The following is an 18,280-nucleotide window of genomic DNA, read 5'->3' on the forward strand; positions in this document are numbered from 1 at the left end:
ATGTAATGAAATTAGGATAAAAAACATCCGCTCTGCCACAGTTGAGTCATGTTGCATCCGTTACCACTTATTCGGGTACCCAGTGGTGGGCACGGTTCCTGGGCCCTGAACAGCACTCGCTGTCAGCCATGCTGTCGCCGACCACCGCATCCACGAGAGGCAAATGTTTAAAACGATCTTTCTAAAACTGTCCCTGGGAAACCTGTGTATTTTGAACAGAGATCTCAGTTTCGCCAAGCCCAGGGTATTTACTGTTCTCCGCTGTTCCCTCAGTTCCTCATCGTTCCGGCCATCGTGGGCAGTGCCCTCCTGCATCGGCTGTCGGACGACCGCTGGGAAAAGATAACCGCATGGATTTACGGGGTGGGCCTCTGCGCCCTCTTCATCATTTCCACAGTATTTCACATTGTGTCGTGGAAGAAGAGCCACTTAAGGTACCGTGGATGGCACGCTAGTTCACCAGATCAGAAGAGCAGACTCAGGGTAGCCTCCCCTACTGCCATGTTTCAGTCAGGTTGAAGCTACAGAGTAGATAGACATTTTCTTGCCTCAGAGACTATGATGCTATGCCATTATTCAGGAAATTTCCAATGGATTGGACAGACTTAGAGGACCCCCATATGTATCTAAGAAAGCAGGCCTTTCTCAGCAGCCACCAACAAAACCACACTGCTTCCCCAAGACTTACACATCGTAAAATCCGAAAACCTGTCCTTTAATGTTGTCAAGCATAGCACACGTAAGAGCGCGGTGGCTGTGGAGAAGGGACAGAGTACACTGAACTTGCAGTCAGCCCGGCCCTGCCACTCAGCCTTATGTAAGTCACCTGACCCCAGGGAGCCTCAGTTTCTTCATCACTAAAACGAGAATAATAATGCCTGACTTCCAGGGTTCTGCGATGGGTGGATGAGATAATGCCTGCCAAAATGATTTGAAAATTATAAATGACCAGGACTTTGTCCTGTAAGGAGGTTTGCTGCAGTTTGGGTTTACTGTTTTGCAAAGTTCAGCTTTCAGAATTAGGTCCTGTGTATCTGTTCAAACAGAATTCACATATTAGCTGTCAGGTACTTTCCAACCCAAAGCAGGCCCACTAGACTCCCAATAAGGACATAAAAGCATTCCTCCTTTGAGTGAAAGATTAATTTGGGGCATGCAAAGGGAGAAGCACACCATTTAGTTGCTTATGGAATACATTCCGTACAACCCAAAAGCACAAAATTTCTTTTCGTAAAAGGAGGATTCAGAGCAGACTTAGAGTGTTTTAAAATAATAGAATATAGCTTTTGGTTTTACAGAATGCCAAAAAAAATCTCAAACAATTCAAACAATCTAATATTAAAAAGACCTGTGTTATTTAAGAACAGGGTTTGGGATTCGTGAGATGATTACTGGTCTCCTTATAAGTAGAATCATAGTTTCAGAGCAGGAAGGATCCTTAGGGGTTTTCTAATTCAAACCCCTTAATTTTCACCTGGGGAAACTGAAGCTCAGATCAGTGAGATGAGCAGAGTCTGATCATTCTAAGACCTCTGACTCCCAGTCCTAGGGGTTTTTCTTCCACACCCATCTCAATACTGCTTATAGTTCACAGCCTGCTACCTGTGCCTAGGTGACCGTTCCTTGGGCCTAAAATAAAACCACAGCATTGAATCATGAGGGCTTGCTGGGGTATATTCACAAGCCTCAAAAGTACCTGTCTCCCCAGCACATACTGTCACAGAGACCAAAGGCCAGAGTACTTCATTATCTTCCTGGCACAATCCGACACTTGTGGTTGCCTCGGCTGACTTGGCTTTGATGTCTAGATTCTGAATCAATAGAGTTGTAGATGAATCCTTCGGTATTCAGGGCCCCCTCCCAGGGGCCGAAGAAGGTGTAATAGAAACCAGGGTCTCTTGAACTTTGAAATAGCACTGCTAGAATCAAGCCACATGTGGATTTTTGCTCTGGATTAATTTTTTTTAATATCCAAATATAGCCTTATTTAGAAGCAAGGGAATGAGCATTTATTGAGTACCTACTATGTGCTAGAAGCTGTGCTAATGAACACCTGCTCTACGTGATCTCATTGAATGCTCACACATACTGTATGATAGAAATGTTGTCATTTCTGTTTTCCCTGTGAGGAAAGTGAGGGTCAGAGAAGCCGGGGTGGATCTTGAATAAAATTATAGGTCTGACTTTACCTGCTGTAACAAGTGCATAACAGTCTAGAAAGCTGAATTAGAAAGGCTCCAGACCTGGCTAGGAATCACAATCACCCAAAGAGTTAAATAAAAGATTCTCTTCTTCCCTCCACCCTATACCCCATGTTCTAGCCATTTTAAAAAATTACAATCTTCTGGACTAGAGTTTATGGCTATATTTTATAAACTTCCCAGGTGATTGTGATATGCAGTCAAGTTTGAGAAGCATTAATCTAGTGTTTGCTTTTTTAGACCTGTGACCTAAATTATTTTCACGTCACTAACATGATGAACAATAACCGTCATGGAAACATCCTCAGCTTGCTTTGGTTGACACTGTGTATGTGGTGAGGCAAAATCTAACACTAGCCCTAAACCAAACCACAGCTATCACCCTTGAATGCTGAAAATGGATTCAAGACGATGCAATGCATTCATACTTTTAAATCACCTCATTAAAGGGCAGATTCTGTCTAATCCGTTGGGTGACTAGACCTCACTGATCACGCCAGATCTTTGTACACTTCCTGAATTTTCAGTTTTGGAAGGAGGAACCCACTTAGAAATCCAGGTGGCTACCTGCTTGCAGCAAATGCGTTTTTTTGTTTTGTTTTGTTTTTTGTTTTTGGTTATTGCTGTTCCTAAATTAGTTTCTGAATTTCCTTTATTATAACTTACTGTCTACACTAAGATATTTGAAGTGAGAGCTTCTCTGAAGACATTCTAGAAAGATGAAGAACTACTTCCTGCCCTGCACAGTGATGGGGGTTGAGGGGTGGTCTGCCCTCAAGGAATTTCATTTTTCTATTACATAGGATCTAAAAGAAATGGAAAACATCAGCCAGACAGATTTTGTTTTTTTAACCACAGATTTTGTTTGTTTATTTTAACCAAAATAAATTCAGAGCTCCTGATTACTGTGGGGTTCTGCCCCTGTATCTCATACATGGTGACTACTGTATGTGCAAGCTTAAAAATAATGTAAAGCTTTTACATGTGGCTTTGTATTATTAAAAATAGCTGTGTAAAGATTAATGGATAAAGAAGATGTGGTTCATATATACAATGGAATATTACTCAGTCATCAGAAAAGATGAATACCTACCATTTACATTGACATGGATGGAACTAGAGGGGATTATGCTAAGTGAAATAAGTCAAGCAGAGAAAGACAATTATCATATGGTTTCACTCAAATGTGGAACATAAAGAATAGCGTGGAGGACCGCAGGGGAAGGGAGGGAAAACTGAACGGGAAGGAATCAGAGAGGGAGACAAACCATGAGACGCTCTGGACTCCAGGAAACAAACTGAGGGTTACAAAAGGGAGAGGGGTGGGGGGAAGGGGTAGCCGGGTGATGGGTATTAAGGGGGGGGCACGTGATGTGATGAGCACTGGGTGTTATATGCAACTAATGAATCATTGAACATTATATAAAAAATTAATGATGTACTATATGTTGGCTAATTGAATTTAAATAAAAAAAAATAGCTGTGTGACTTTGAAAGCCAAGTTATAACTTCCACAAGAAACTAGAACAGGAGTGGAAATTACAACATGCTGGAGTGATAACCCATGCTGCCAGTCTGAAACTTTTCTAAAAACTTTGCCTAACATGTTTTTCCCCCAACTAGGACAGTGGAGCATTGTTTTCACATGTGTGATAGAATGGTTATTTATTTCTTCATTGCTGCTTCTTACGCTCCATGGTAAGATACTGCCTTTCTATTTTTGAAGGTAGTGTGTTTTGGGATAGAATTTCTGTCCTTCCTTCCCTTCCTCCTTTCCCTGCCCCATGCATATACCCCACCCCTCTCCCTCCAACACATGCATACATGTTTGTTTGTTTGTTTTTTTCACTTGGGCCAGATTGCAGATTTTAAGGGAAGAATGTCACTGCTGTTCAGAATATATATCTGGCATTGGATTGTTCAAGAGGAAGTGCCAGGAACTTGTGTGTAGGTAGCACACTCATTTTGAAATATGTCACCTTTGCCTTCCATGTTCTTTCTATATACTACAGCTGTTCAGAGTACTTGGACATCTAATCATTTAAGTGGAAATGCTGTAAATATGTGTGAGGAAAACAGGCTGACTTTGGAAATTTATCCTATTTGTCTACAATTCACTTCACAGCACAGTAGCTACTATATATGGAGTGCACTTCTCATTTCTTTAGCCGTACAAGTAAGAGAACTAATTAGTTAGCTATTTAAAACACCTAGTATTCTGGCTCAGTGGGTAGAGCCTGCAGCTCTTGATCTCGGGCGGGGGTGGCGGGAGGAGGGGGTCGTGAATTTGAGCCCCATGTTGGGTGTAGAGATTACTTAAAAAAAATAAAAATGAAATACTAAAAAAAAAAATAAAATACCTAGTATTCTATTCAATTTTTGCTCTTTCTGCCCTTTTGGTATAGATTAGATAGAATCTTTTGTTGCCTGGAAACCTATGATTAAAGGAACATTAGATTCCCTCTATCAAGACATGGTCCAGTTTTAAACACTCAGAAATTCATTTTGTGAATTTCAACTGCAGTAGTCACAAGAAACAGCAGGCCTCTACTTTCTAACTTACTCAGCATCAGTCATTAAGAAGAAACCTAATTATCTGTTGGAATAAAAAAGTGTCTTTTCTCCCTAATACTTCTCACTAAATTATAGCTCTGCATCATATTGGAGCAGGAATACTTACAGACTTTTGGGAAGTATTCCCTGACTTAAAATAAGGAAATAAAATTTTTAAAAGCTGAGGAATCAAATATTACAGTAAGCAACCTGTTCACCTGTTGTTTTCAATAGGTAGGTAGTGCCTTTCCTGTTTGGAAATAATAATTTTGTACTCATAGCCAATCAGAATAACATTTGGGTTTTTTTTTTTATCATAGCTATTCTTAATATGAAATGAGTAGAAATGAATTTGCAGCATCTTAAAATTCAAGCTTTACAAGAGCCCACAGTTAAATTCTGACAAAATGTCTTTCATAACATATGTTGAGCTAACTCTTCTCATGTTCTCCCTTGGCAGAGATATTGGTATATTGGTAATGGAGATACTGGGTCTGTGTATTAGGTATCTGCTGTGGGTATGGGATCCTGGTTGAGGATTCTGTTCAGGGTACTCATTAAGCTTTGTAAGCAATCTGCTCCCAAATACATTATCAGAATTAAGCTGATTTGACAGCAGTCTGCCTAATAAGGGAAGTTGGGCATCACAGGTGTGGTGGGACTCACTTCTGCATATCTCCTTTTAGCTGGTTCTATTTTTAAACCACGTTGGAACTAATTCTAAGTCAAAGGTCAACTAACAATTTTATCTTTGAATTATTAATTTTACCTAAATTGCCTGAATACCTCCATGGCATGTTGAATGCCTTTTCATCCTGGTTTTATGCTAGTACTTGCTTGCCCAGTTTTCAAGCCTAGAGGAAAACACAGGTCCTGTGAATTCCCTTCATTTATCACTTCTGTTCTTTTTTGTCATGTTTACAATTTTTTAGGTTAAATCTCCGTGAACTTGGACCCCTGGCATCTCATATGCGTTGGTTTATCTGGCTCATGGCAGCTGGAGGAACCATTTATGTATTTCTCTACCATGAAAAGTAAGAGAAAATAATTTACATTTGATAGTTTTAAAATTAACTACCTAAATTCTGTTGACGTTACGACAGTTTGCTTTATATTTACACTTCAGAATAGTAGAAATACATAAATAGAATATATATTGCTTTTAGCAAATCTTTGAAGCCATTTGGTGTTCATTATTGGTAGACAGATTGCTGTGGGAAGAACTAAATGGCACATGTATGATAGGATGCATTTGAGGGACAGACCGACTACCATTTTAGTCATTCGGATGTCACTTCACATCCTCAGGCGACTGGCCTTATCAGCAGCAAAATAGCCTTAAAACTCTGTGATCCATACTTAGCACATGAGAATAAAAACTGCTTTTTTGAGCATTCAATGAAGACTGAAGATAATAGATAAGCACTGGAACAACACTTACCTAGATGGGAACCCAGAAGATGTTCCAAACTAGGATTCCCTGAGAAAGGGGATATTTGGAAGAGCATCTGAACTCTTAATATCCTAACCATGGGGCACATTTTTTAACCTGTTATTTTTAGTCCATAGTCATAAGTATTAAGCAAATATAAAAAGGAAAGCTTACTGAAATTTAGCATCACGGCTCTAGAGGAGACCTTCAGAGTCATCTATTCCAGCTTCATGCTTAAAAAAATGAGACCATTTAGGATGTGCATCAAATTAGTGATTCATCTAGAATTAGGACCCAAGAGTCCTAGTTCTTACCCCATGGCTTTTTTCCTTATTTCACGTGCCTGAATTTGAGAAACTCACAAGCATGAAATCATTGTCCTTGAGTACAATTTATTAGCTTATCTATTGTCATTGGCAGAATGGCTCTAAGAATTGAACATAATTTGTGTTTATCACAAAGTATTAAATTGTTTCCTCTTTTCAGAAGAAAATGGCAGTTTTCACTAACTTATGACTTTGAAATTCACTTAAGTTGCATTTTTGACCACAATTAGTTATTCTGAGTGGTGTTATATAGTATATATATAAATTCGAGGAAACAGTTTGCTTCTTGGGCTCAAACACCTAACTTATATCCTTGGATAAAATAGCTGTCTTTTCTCCTATTCCAGGCCTCCTTTTACACCAAACCCACAAACCCATTCTTCCCCAGTTCCCTGATAAGATTACTTCATAGTGGACTCTGAGTATAAAACACGGACAATGAGATGTGATTGGCCCCTGACCATTTGGTTGGGCAGTATTAGGGAGTGCCTAAATCATGCCAGGTACTATGCTAGGCCTTGCAGATACGAACATAAACGAAACTTGGCCCCTGCCTCTAAGGAACTTAGAGCCTACTTTGATTAGGCAGAAACGTGAGCTGAATCTTAGCACAGTGTATTTCTTAGCATTTTCAGACCTTCTATAGCCTAATGCGATGAGCCTTACAAGTTGGAGTTTGTGCAGATGCAAAATAAAGGGACAAACAAAACTATATGCCCTTCATTCCTTAGGGCTAACATCCCTTTGCCACTGATAAACCCGGCCCCACGCAGCATCCCTGTCTGTCTTCATAATTTCAGTTTCTTATAGCTGTGGATAGGAGTGGTGAGGAGGGCAAACACTCTGGGATTGGGAGGGGGAAAATGCATGGTGGATTGGATGCAGTAATAACACTTTTTGTAGCAAACATTTTCCAAGTCGCATGTGGCGTTTGATGCCATTTCAATCCTGTAAGAAATGCTAGTTCATTGTGACTCAACTATAGTATTTTAATTAGAGGCCTAATGGTCTCCTGGGAAAATATATTCTTTGGAATAGTTTAAGAGTTTGCATTTCTTTAAAAAAAAAAAAAAGGTGGGGGGAGCTGGAATGGAAATTGTCATAAGTATTGTAGGAATAGATACAATTAACGGCCTTTCTATCCTGCAGGTATAAGGTGGTTGAGCTCTTTTTCTATCTCACAATGGGGTTTTCTCCAGCTTTGGTGGTGACATCAATGGTAAGAAATGGCTTCATAATTTTAACTATTTCACCTTATTTCCTTTTAAATTGCTGGGGCTTTTCATTGGTCCATAGATATGACATGTAGCTTTTCTTTCTGAAGTTATGGCATCTCCATTAACTCCAAAGAAAAAGTATATAAATAACAAAGTGCCTGCAATCTATACTAGCTCCTGGTTGTAGTTTGGAGAAGTTATATACTGAAGTATATTTCTTTCCATATGATCATCTTCTCTATGTGTTGCTTTTGGATAGCCATTCTGTTCACCCCACCCCTACCCCACCCTTCTCCCAAAGAGGCATGAGGTCACCTGCAGATAAGTATTTTTGCCTGAATCATTTAGTGTCTTAACTATAAATCCATGGAGGAGGGTAAATTTTTTTTGATGTCTTACCATGAAAAAAAAACCTATAAATTATTGACTTCTTAAATCTTAAGAATTAGAAGGACCACAAGAGTCAGTTGTGTCAACATTTTATTTAGTATTTCCCAAAAGTCTTCACTCTTACTTTTCTTTCACTTGCTTTTAAGTCACATATATTATTTCTCTTTCTCAGGAAAGTGCTTTTCTTTTTTTTTTTTTTTTTTACACTTTGCTTGAAAATTTCTTTTGAGGACTTTCATGGGTGGAAGTAACATTACCTATAGTAGGCAGTCAGTGTGTATGCTTTGAACTTCCTTTCAAATTGAATTGCTTTTGAAAATCTGTGTGTATCAATTTGAAAGAAAAGCATATCATTATAGCCTTGTGATCCCATCCAACTGGTTATTTTGTGCCATTAGCTCCAGTGTCTTAGGCTCTGCATTTTTTTGGCATTAGCCCCTATATTAATTAAGGAACTCATAATGTGTCTAGTTTGAATTCTTTTCTCAGTCTACAAAGGTCAGAAGAATTGTACTTATAATTTCACTCCTGTGCCTATGAGCTAAGAATGTATATAGCCCCTACCTGGTCACAAAAATACCTGTAAAAGGTTTAGAAGTTACAGGTTTGCTTGTTTTTTTCAGAGGATAGGTCTTACGAGAATGTGTCAAAATATGTTTCTTTAAGGTAAGAGCTTTATCGTAGCTTTAATAATTACCTAGCACCAAAAATAAATTATAATTTAGTTGGTAAAGGCAACAGGGAAGAGTGAAGGGAAGGAGGTGAATGATGGAAACGAGAAAATCTGCCTTGAAGGCCATATAGTTAGAGGGCAATTCAGGACACCCAAAGCACATAAGCAAGGTTTGTGTGTGTAGGTTACTAATCATTACAGTAGAACATCAAATAAATTCCCTTGGGGTATCATAAGAGCAGGTTTATCCAGTATTTTTACTACCCTAAATCTTGGCATTTTCACAAGTCATACAATAGTCAGTGCCTAACGTTTATGATAGTCAAAACAGGATAATCCTCACATACCCCCCTCCCCCCGGTAGAACTCAGCACCAAGCAGGAACCTACAGTTCATTTTAAATAAGAAACTATCATAAAGTTTTATAATGTCTTCGATTGGGAAAAACATAGGCTGCTATGGGAGCACATGACCCAAGCACTAAAGGAAATGATGTTCAAGCTGATTCATAAAGACAGAAGAGAGCCTAGGGATAGGAGGGATGTTGCAAGCTGTACAGGAAAGAATATAGCATGAAGGCAGGCCTGGAGAGGGGGAAAGCACTAGCACCTTTAAGAATTGAAAGTAGTTCATTGTTTGGAACATGAATGTGTGTACCTGTTGGAGTGTGCCTCTATGCTTGAGGTGGGTAATTATGCAGATAGCATAAGTCTTGTAATAAAGCTGGAGAGCTAGACAGAGACCAGATCAAAAAGAACCTCATAAGCCATGTGAACTAACAAACAGTGTGATTGGACACTCAAAGCTTTGATTCTGGTTGGAATATTGGGCTATCAGAGATTTATTCTTCTGCCATAAAGAATTATAAAAAACTGGCAAAGTATTGGAAACAACTGTTTCTTGGCATTGGACCACAGACACAGGACTGTGTCCCTTGAGGGAATAGAAACCAAAAGATGAGCTTCAAATTTGCCCCAGGTTTCTCCCTGGGGACACTTTCCAAACTGCGACAAAATAAAGTGGAGCCAGAGAGCAGCAGTCAGGGTGGAGGAAACAAATCAGTATTTTAGCTACTGAGCCTGCTGCAGTTTTGGGGGAGGATTCTGGAGAAGAGGGAGCTTCACATAGAAGTGTCTCCAGAAATCTACAAAGGGGTTTCCCTGAGTCCTTGCCCAAATACCACACTGCATCTGTGCAGGGCAAGTCTCTGCATGCCCTGGCCGAGTGGCTGTGGGACAGCTGTGGGACAGCTGTGGGATAATGGAGAGTCCAGAGGTGCCTGGTGCTGGAAGATATCAGAGGCCAACCAGCCACAGTGGAGATACCATGCTGAGCAACTCAGGTGTTCAAATGAACCTAGCAAGTCGACCTCCACACTTAGGAGAACTACTCCAGCTCCCGAATGAGGACTACCCTGGAACTGCCATAACAAAGCCCAAAAACAAACCTGGAAAGGATAAAATTGATCCTCTGTACATAAACTGCCTACCAGAACAAAACTCAACATTATTGAAAGGAACACAACAAAATCTATACTCTCACAGCTTGGCATCCATTTATCCAAACAAATATTAGTAGATAAGCAAGAAGCAAGAAAATGTGACACCACGCACCTAAGGAAACACAAGTCAATAGAAACAGATACAAAGATGACAGAGATGTTGAAATTAGCATACAAGGCCTTTAAAACGTAATGAGTAAACAAATGCAGAATCTCAGAAAAGAAATGGAACTACAAGAAAGGAACTGAGTGGAAATTCTAGACCTGAAAACAATATGATAACAAAAATTTTTTGAAGTGGTTAACAACAGATTGGATACTACAGAAGAAAAGATCAATGAACTTGAAAATGTGTAGACATGCTACATACTGGGAGAAAATACTTGCTTTCTCTGTATGTATCTGACAAAGGACATGTATATGGACTATATAAAATACTTCAAATGAGTAATAAAGAGTCCTATAAAAATGGGTAAAACACTTGAACAGATACTTCACAAAGGTACACACATATCCAATAGGCCCTTGAAAGAGCCCTCAACATCATTAGTCATCAGGAAATGAAAATTAAAACCTCAATGTGCTACCAGAATATACCCTGGAGAATTATTAAAATTAAGACTGACAGCACCAAATTCTGGCAAAGATGTGAAATAACTGGAACCCCAACTCATTCTTGGGGGTAGTATAATATGGCAGAACTATTTTGGAAAATTATTTAGCCATTTATTATAAAATTAAACATAAATTTATGACTCAACAGGTACTACCCAACAGAAATGAAAACATAATCTACAAAAAGACCTCCATAAAGCCCCAGATGGAAAGAACTGATAAATTATATTAAATAAATCAAGGGAATGCTAAGTAATAAAAAGGAATGATTGATATAGCTAAGACATGTAGGAATCTCAGAAATATTATATTGAGCAAAAAAAGAAGCCAGGGGCGCCTGGGTGGCTCAGATGGTTAAGCGTCTGCCTTCGGCTCAGGTTGTGATCCCAGGTTCCTGGGATTGAGTCCACATCAGGCTCCCTACTCAGCGGGAAGTCTGCTTCCCCCCCCCCCCCCCTCCCCCCTTCTTTGTCCCCCCCCTCCCCCCTCCTCTCCAAAAAAAAAAAATCTTAAAAAAAAAAAAACCAGATACAAAAATAGACATACAGTATCATTCCATTAATGTGAAGTTCTAAAACAGACTTAGTGTGTGGTGATAGCAGCAGTAAGAACAATGGTTGCTTTGGTGGAAGAGATTGTCCAGGATTGGGAGGGGGTGTTGGGGTAGGTGGTCTCTCTTGATCGGGGTATGGGTTAGATAGATGTATGCATTTATCAAGACCCATGGTGTTCACTTAGTATTTATGTATTACACTCTGTAAAGTAATCATCAATTTAAAAAAAGACCCGTTTCCGGGGCGCCTGGGTGGCTCAGTTGGTTAAGCGACTGCCTTCGGCTCAGGTCATGATCCTGGAGTCCTGGGATCGAGTCCCACATTGGGCTCCCTGCTCAGCAGGGAGTCTGCTTCTCCCTCTGACCCTCTTCCCTCTCGTGCTGTCTCTCTCTCATTCTCTCTCTCTCAAATAAATAAATCTTTAAAAATAAATAAATAAATAAATAAATAAATAATGACCCGTTTCCACTCTTCCCTCCCCCTCCCCCAAAGAAGAATTTAAGTTCAGGAACCAGACCACCTTGGTTCAAATCCTGATTCTGACACTTAAACACTATGTGGCCTTGAGCAAATTATGTACTCTCTCTGTTTAGTGTTCTCATCTGTAAAATTGGGATACTAACAGTACCTAATTTAGGGTTGTGAAGATTAAATGAGTAAACATGGGTACACTTCGAACAGTGCCTAGGATAGAATAAAAGTGCAATGACACAGGCAATGAAGAAAACAGCTTTTGTTTTAGGATTCACTATAGTCTGGTTCCCTGAAAGTTAATAAGTTAAATATGGTGTCTTGAGGAACTATCTGCTACCAGAATGTATATCAGAACCAATCTCTATACGTGGCTTGGTCTCTTGCTTATTGTTTCAGTGGAAAGAAAAAAAGAGTGCTATCTTTTGGGCAGTGACCAGCTCTATGGCTTTGTTCAGGTTACTTCATTCCTCTGATTCTACTCTCTTCATCTCTAAAATAAGGAGGATGAATTATGTTAGATGAGTGACTTTTTACTGTTTGGGAATTATATGCCCCTTTGAGAATCTGATGAAGACCTTCTAGAAATATGTCCCTAATGCACATACGCAGAGAATTTTGTATAATAATAGGTATCAGTTGTTTTGTAACCTTAAAGTAATAATAAATGTGTGGTATTTGGGGGTTTTTTTGTTTGTTTTTGATAAAAATCAGTCTGGCTGACTTTACATCTTACAAAGGTTAATAAACCCATTACCAGTTGATTTGGGTTGGCTCCTTCCCCATCTTTTGATTTTACAAAAACCGTGGGGACTTACCTGAACTTTGAAGAAAGGACTGATCCCCACCTGTGGCCCTAGATCCTCACGCCTGGTTCTGAGCTCGTGGTTGTCTGTTGCTGCCACTGTCTAGGTGCATAGGGCTTTAAGTTGGTGGCTGCATAAGAGCTTCCCCATGCTCCCAGCTGGACCTGGCCGCAGTCCAAGGCTCCAGGGCTCATCAGTGTGCAGTTGTCAGTGCCCAGGCCTCTGAGACACCCACACATGCATCCCCTTCCAAGGCCTTGCCACAGTCTGGCTTAGGTTTTCACCACCCTGCAGAACCTGAGATCTTTCTATTCCTAGTCCTCAGGAATCTGGGGGACTGACTTGTTCATCAGCCTCCTAAGCCTTGCCTCTGTTCTCTTCCCCTCATTCATATAGCCCACTTTAATTTTGAAGATGGGCCTAGGTCTTGGAAAACCAAGATCAGCCTAAAAATTCTCCTTTTTGTGTTAAAGCACATGTGACTTTTAACTTCCTGCTGAGCTCAGAAACGCCTAGGCTCACAGACCTAAAGGCCTGGCAACATCTAGAAGGTCAGGAAGTATGTTATCCTTAACGTGCTGTCTGATCTCCGAGGTCACTTGTAGCTGTGATTTGCCCATGTCAGCCATAAGGAAGCCATAAGCTCACACAAGCAGGGGAAGTCTTGGAAAAGCAATCAGCGTAGAACAGTTTGAGAGGAGGATAGGCCGAGATGTCAATTATAAATGCGGTGGTGTGGGTGCGCCTTAGGATGGAAGAAAGCTCTTAAAGGAGAAAGTGAAAGCCAAAGATGGTACTTTCTTAACCTGAACTCCTGTGTCTCGGTGTGATTGCAGTCGGCTTCAGCATGCCATAGATGAGCAGAGGCTGCTGCTTTTCACCGTGGGGCCTGTAACCTGACTTCTCTGCCAGTCAAGACCGCCAGCCCCCAAGGGTAATCCAGCCTGACAGATGAGAGACTTTTCAGTTTAGTTCATGTTTACTGAGCAGGATGCTGTCTGTGCGGCTCCTTCGTTGTCTAGAAGATCAGCAGGCTGCGGGGGAATTGCAATGATCTCTAGTTTGTCACATCGAGAGTAACATCACAACCTCTTTCTTTTTTTCCTCTGTTGACAGAATAACACGGATGGACTTCATGAACTTGCCTGTGGGGGCTTAATTTATTGCCTGGGAGTTGTGTTCTTCAAGAGTGATGGCATCATTCCCTTTGCCCATGCCATCTGGCACCTCTTTGTGGCCACGGCAGCTGCAGTGCATTACTATGCCATTTGGAAATACCTTTATCGAAGTCCTACAGACTTTATGCGGCATTTATGACCCATCTGTACTAGGTCTCGAAACCAGTATTATTTCAATTATGGCACTTGGGAGTGGGGTAAGAGCTGAAAATTGCACAGAGGGAAAAAAAAAAAAGACAACTGCACTGACTTTCTTTATCTTTTGAATATAATTACTGTGAAAGTACAAAAGCTGTGTTCTGGAATGTTCCCCCTCACAGCAGATAAATAAGGTAGTGAATTAATTATTCATTCCATTCCACTATCATGAAGGACTCCGGATAGACTTGGCCAACCGATGTTTACAAAACAGAATTTTGTATTTTAATTTTACAGATTTTACTACATGATTTTTCTAAATTACTAGGTCAGATTGTAAAAGTCAGTGTAACAACAAAGCTTCCTTTTTAAGAGAAAATTGTTTCTATCACTTTCCCGTTAACTGTGTGAAGAATCATGGACAGAACTTAACACTACTTTTACCATGTTTCATCTTGGCATAACATGGTTATTTTTTAAATAGAAATTTTCATTTTTTGTAAATTTTTAAAGACGACTTCATTGAAGCGCATCTCTGCGGTTCCTCATTCACGTGAATTTTTCAGCAAGCTGTCAACATTCCACAAACGAACATTATACCTCTTCTGATAGTTTTATTAAGCATAGAGAAATTGCCAATTTTTAAAAATTGTGGTTTTCCAAACTTTTCTGCCAACCTCTGACTCTGAACTCCATGCTGCTTTGGGCCATATACTTGACCTAGTTTGGTTTACCAGTGATGGAAAAGTATTTTGATATCATTAACTTTTTCAAAAGATGCAACTTTTTCTCTATGCCTTTGCCATGTTTTCTTCAGGATCTCTTTCAACAGTGGATGAGTATTCACATCTGTATTATGATGGTGTTGTTGGAGTGGTCATCCACTGAAGACTCTGAAGAGTGTTATGAATTACAGTGAATAGTGGTATTGCCTGTTTGATGCCCGTCGGTTAAGTCATTGTCACTTAGCTTAATATTATCAGTTTGATACTCATTTTCAGTTGTGGAATTAGGTGCACAAATTCACATTCCTATCCTTCCCCTGTACCTCCTGATAGAGTTTTTTCTTTTCCATAGAAGAATATTTAAAGCATTGTTTGGCAGATAGAAACATGTATCTGTAGTTCATGGGTTGTATCCTGGCTCAATGGAGTGGTATTTAATATATTATTTTTGGTTTTCCTTCAGTGTCTTATATTAAGATTAACATTAGTTATTTTGTTTATTAATCTCCTGTTGGTGTTTTAATAAATGAAATAACCTTGCCTTTAGATCCTTGCTGATACTGACTGCTAGATTTGGGTTTGATCAGTGGAATAATTGGCTTGATGACACATTTAGACTTATTCATTGAAATTTTGTACTGTTGTGGCTTTAAAAGAGGGTTTATTTTGGGTGTGCATATTTAGAACTCCCTGATTTGGGTGAATTACATGGGTATAAAGAACTGGTATTTGCTGGTAAATTCTTAAATAGGCAAGGTGCCCAGTGATCACACCCAACCAGAGCACTCCTATCTGCATGATTCTGAACATCCTGATGCCTGTTGTTTTGTGTTTATTCTGTTTTTAACATATTAACTTTTGTGGATTCATTTAAAGTCTGCTCAAAAGTAACACTGTCGAAACCACTAAAATGTATGTAAAAAAAAATGTGCTGTAGACTAGAATAAAATTGTTACTTGGATTTGTTCCACTGTCTCTAAATTAGATGGCTGTGAAGATGATAATGCATGTCTGAGAGCTTGAGCTCATCTAGCATTGTAATTTGTATACTAGCCTTTTTTTGGGGCGGGGGGGAGAAGTCAGGATAGAAAGAGAAACAAATGCGCCCTGTCATCTAGAACTTTCTAGTCCATTTTTTAATAATTGAAATGCCAGAGCCAGCTCAGACATTAAAATCAGCACGTTTTCAGTTTAAAAAATATGCTAGTTGGGGCCTAAATATTGTAAATTTTATAAATGATGTATCTTTACCAAGAGAATCCTTTTGGTTTAGTTTATAGACTATACCACAGGACTGAGGTTACACAATTTTATATCAGCAACCAGACATACATCATATTGCAAATGAAGGGAATGTTCGATGCTGTTCTCCCCCTTTCTACAGAACAGGAAGCAGAGTCGGAGAGGTCTGACTCCTTCCTCCAGAGTCGGGGAGCTGGGACAGGAAAGCAGGTCACCATATACACAACTGCATTTTCAAAGTCAGCAATAGCAAACGGATCAAACTTGAACTGAAAATTCATTTAGCGTGGATGGCATTTAGAGCCTCAGTAAAAACCCTCAGGCAACCCTCCATCAAACCTAATGTTGAAGACTGAGTGTCTTAAAGCATCATTCTTCCCTCTAATTCTGGCCTCTAGTCCACCAGGGTAGCCTCTTCTATTTCTAGAGCATCTGCCCACTCCTGTGCTCTCCCCTTCCTGATCAGCATCTTCAGCCTAAAGCTATCTTCTAAAGACCAGACCTCTCTCATCAACTGCCCAGATGCCCCTTGGCACATTCCACTCAACCTGTCCCAGACTGAGTTCATTATCTTCCCTCCTTCCCCCACCACCAAGCCCATTTCTCTGAAGTTCCCTGTCTCAGTTCAGGCCATGGCCAGAGCCTCCAACCATCCTTGATTTGTGTCACACTCAGATCCAGGCAGTCAGCCAGAACTGTCCCCTCTGCCTCAGTCACAACTCCCTGATCTGCTTGCTCACCGCCCCCCCCCCGTCCCTCTTCAAGGCCCTGCCAAGCCCTTGCGAGCAGCCCTCAGACTGCTTAGCCACCTCCGCTGTACCCCTGCCCCTGGGTACACCCCCCAAATGAGCGCGGCCGCCACACTGCAACCAGCATTATCGTCCCAAAGTAGAGTCAAGCATGGCTGTCCCCTGCTTTAAAACGTCCACTGACTCAGCCCCTGCGACTCAGGCCAGCCCACCGGCATCTTCACGTGCCGACTCCTCATCCTCCCTCTCGGACTAAAGCCCCACAGTGAGTTTCACAACCTCCCCCCCAACATTGTGCCCTCCTGGTGCTTTTGCAGCTGCTGTTCCTCAGCCTGGGATGCCCTTCCGCAGCCTTTCTCCTACCCTGGCAAACATTTCCTCATTCCCAACCGCCATCAGATGCTTTCCCCTTTGACTGTACAGCACTGATAGGGTGGCCCCTGTCACATTGCGTTAGGATTGAGTCTGCTGCTCTGCTCCCAGGGCTGACCTCCTTCAAGGCAGGACTGAGTCTCCTCCACCTCTGTCCTCAGCCTGTGGCAAAGCAGTGGGCTCACCGTTCGAGAGGGAAGAGGGCGGGTTGGAGGAGAGAGACTGACAATGAAGTGGTTTGGACGGAGCACCTCTTGTCATGAATACTGTAGCAGGCTCTAACTGCCTGCCGGGAGCCTACTTCTAGCTTCCTTGGCCTTACTGGCTTCCTGACGGAGGGTCATCTAGAACGTTCATGGCAACCACAGGAAAGTTGATGAGTAATTGTCATGGAAATCCTAGATAGTGTATCCTAAATAAGGAAAAACACCAGCCTTATTTATTGAAGCTTCCGGAGAACCAACTATCAATGATTTATAAGCCTGGAAAATTACCTACCTTACTTCCCTTAGGTCCTCTTTTTCTGAACATATTAATAAAATAAAAATAACAGTTCTGCAACCCTTGAGCCTTAGTGTAGATTACACTCAAAAAGCGGCAACTTTAACATAAGGTTTAAATACTATTTTGTATATCTTTACTCTGAAAATGTATAAAACACTTGGGAAAATAGAGCACAGAAAAATTTTAAATCACCCAGAGTTCATTCATCCTAATACATTTTCATGTATTTCCTGTAAACATGCCATATATGTGATTCTGTGTACTGCTTTTTTCCCCCACTTATTTTATAAACATTTACAAAATATTACATAGTTTTCATAGCCAGAATTTTCAGTGGCCCCACCTTTTTTTCTGGACTGGAGATAATACAGCCTGTTTTGCTTAATCGTTCACTCAATTTTGCATTTTTAGCTTGTTTCCAGTTTTTTATAAACAGTACTGCAGTGATACCAGCGCATAGCTTTGTCCATGTTTATGATTGGGTCCATAAGGTAATGATAATAAATTGAGGGCTTCCCGTGTATTGGGGACTGCTAGTTTGTACGGATTAACTCATTGAACATTTACAAAAATCCTTATGGGTAGATAATTTTATTATCCCCATTTTACAGATGAGAAAACACAGATGAATTA

The 18,280-nt window shown here is 40.5% G+C and overlaps 1 protein-coding gene across 4 annotated transcripts in view; it reads left to right on the forward strand.

The window, feature by feature from the left end:
- Positions 1-18,280, forward strand: part of MMD (monocyte to macrophage differentiation associated) — a 72,730-nt gene that overhangs the window by 11,630 nt on the left and 42,820 nt on the right. For 2 of the 4 annotated variants that reach the window (XR_012375519.1, XM_073883701.1), the window contains exons 3-6: positions 274-434; positions 3,825-3,899; positions 5,687-5,788; positions 7,662-7,731. Coding sequence is in view for 3 of the 4 variants with exons in the window: in XM_073883701.1 (XP_073739802.1) it covers positions 274-434; positions 3,825-3,899; positions 5,687-5,788; positions 7,662-7,731 (408 nt within the window). In the remaining variant the exon portion in view is untranslated. Of the gene's footprint in view, positions 1-273; positions 435-3,824; positions 3,900-5,686; positions 5,789-7,661; positions 7,732-13,855; positions 15,742-18,280 lie in introns of those variants that run through there. The other 2 variants (XM_025859299.2, XM_025859300.2) reach the window with 2 other exon arrangements.

This window comes from Callorhinus ursinus, unplaced genomic scaffold, assembly GCF_003265705.2.
Source record: "Callorhinus ursinus isolate GAN/ISIS: 27379988/994484 unplaced genomic scaffold, GSC_fseal_2.0 scaffold52, whole genome shotgun sequence".
Taxonomy (NCBI): Eukaryota; Metazoa; Chordata; class Mammalia; order Carnivora; family Otariidae; genus Callorhinus; species Callorhinus ursinus.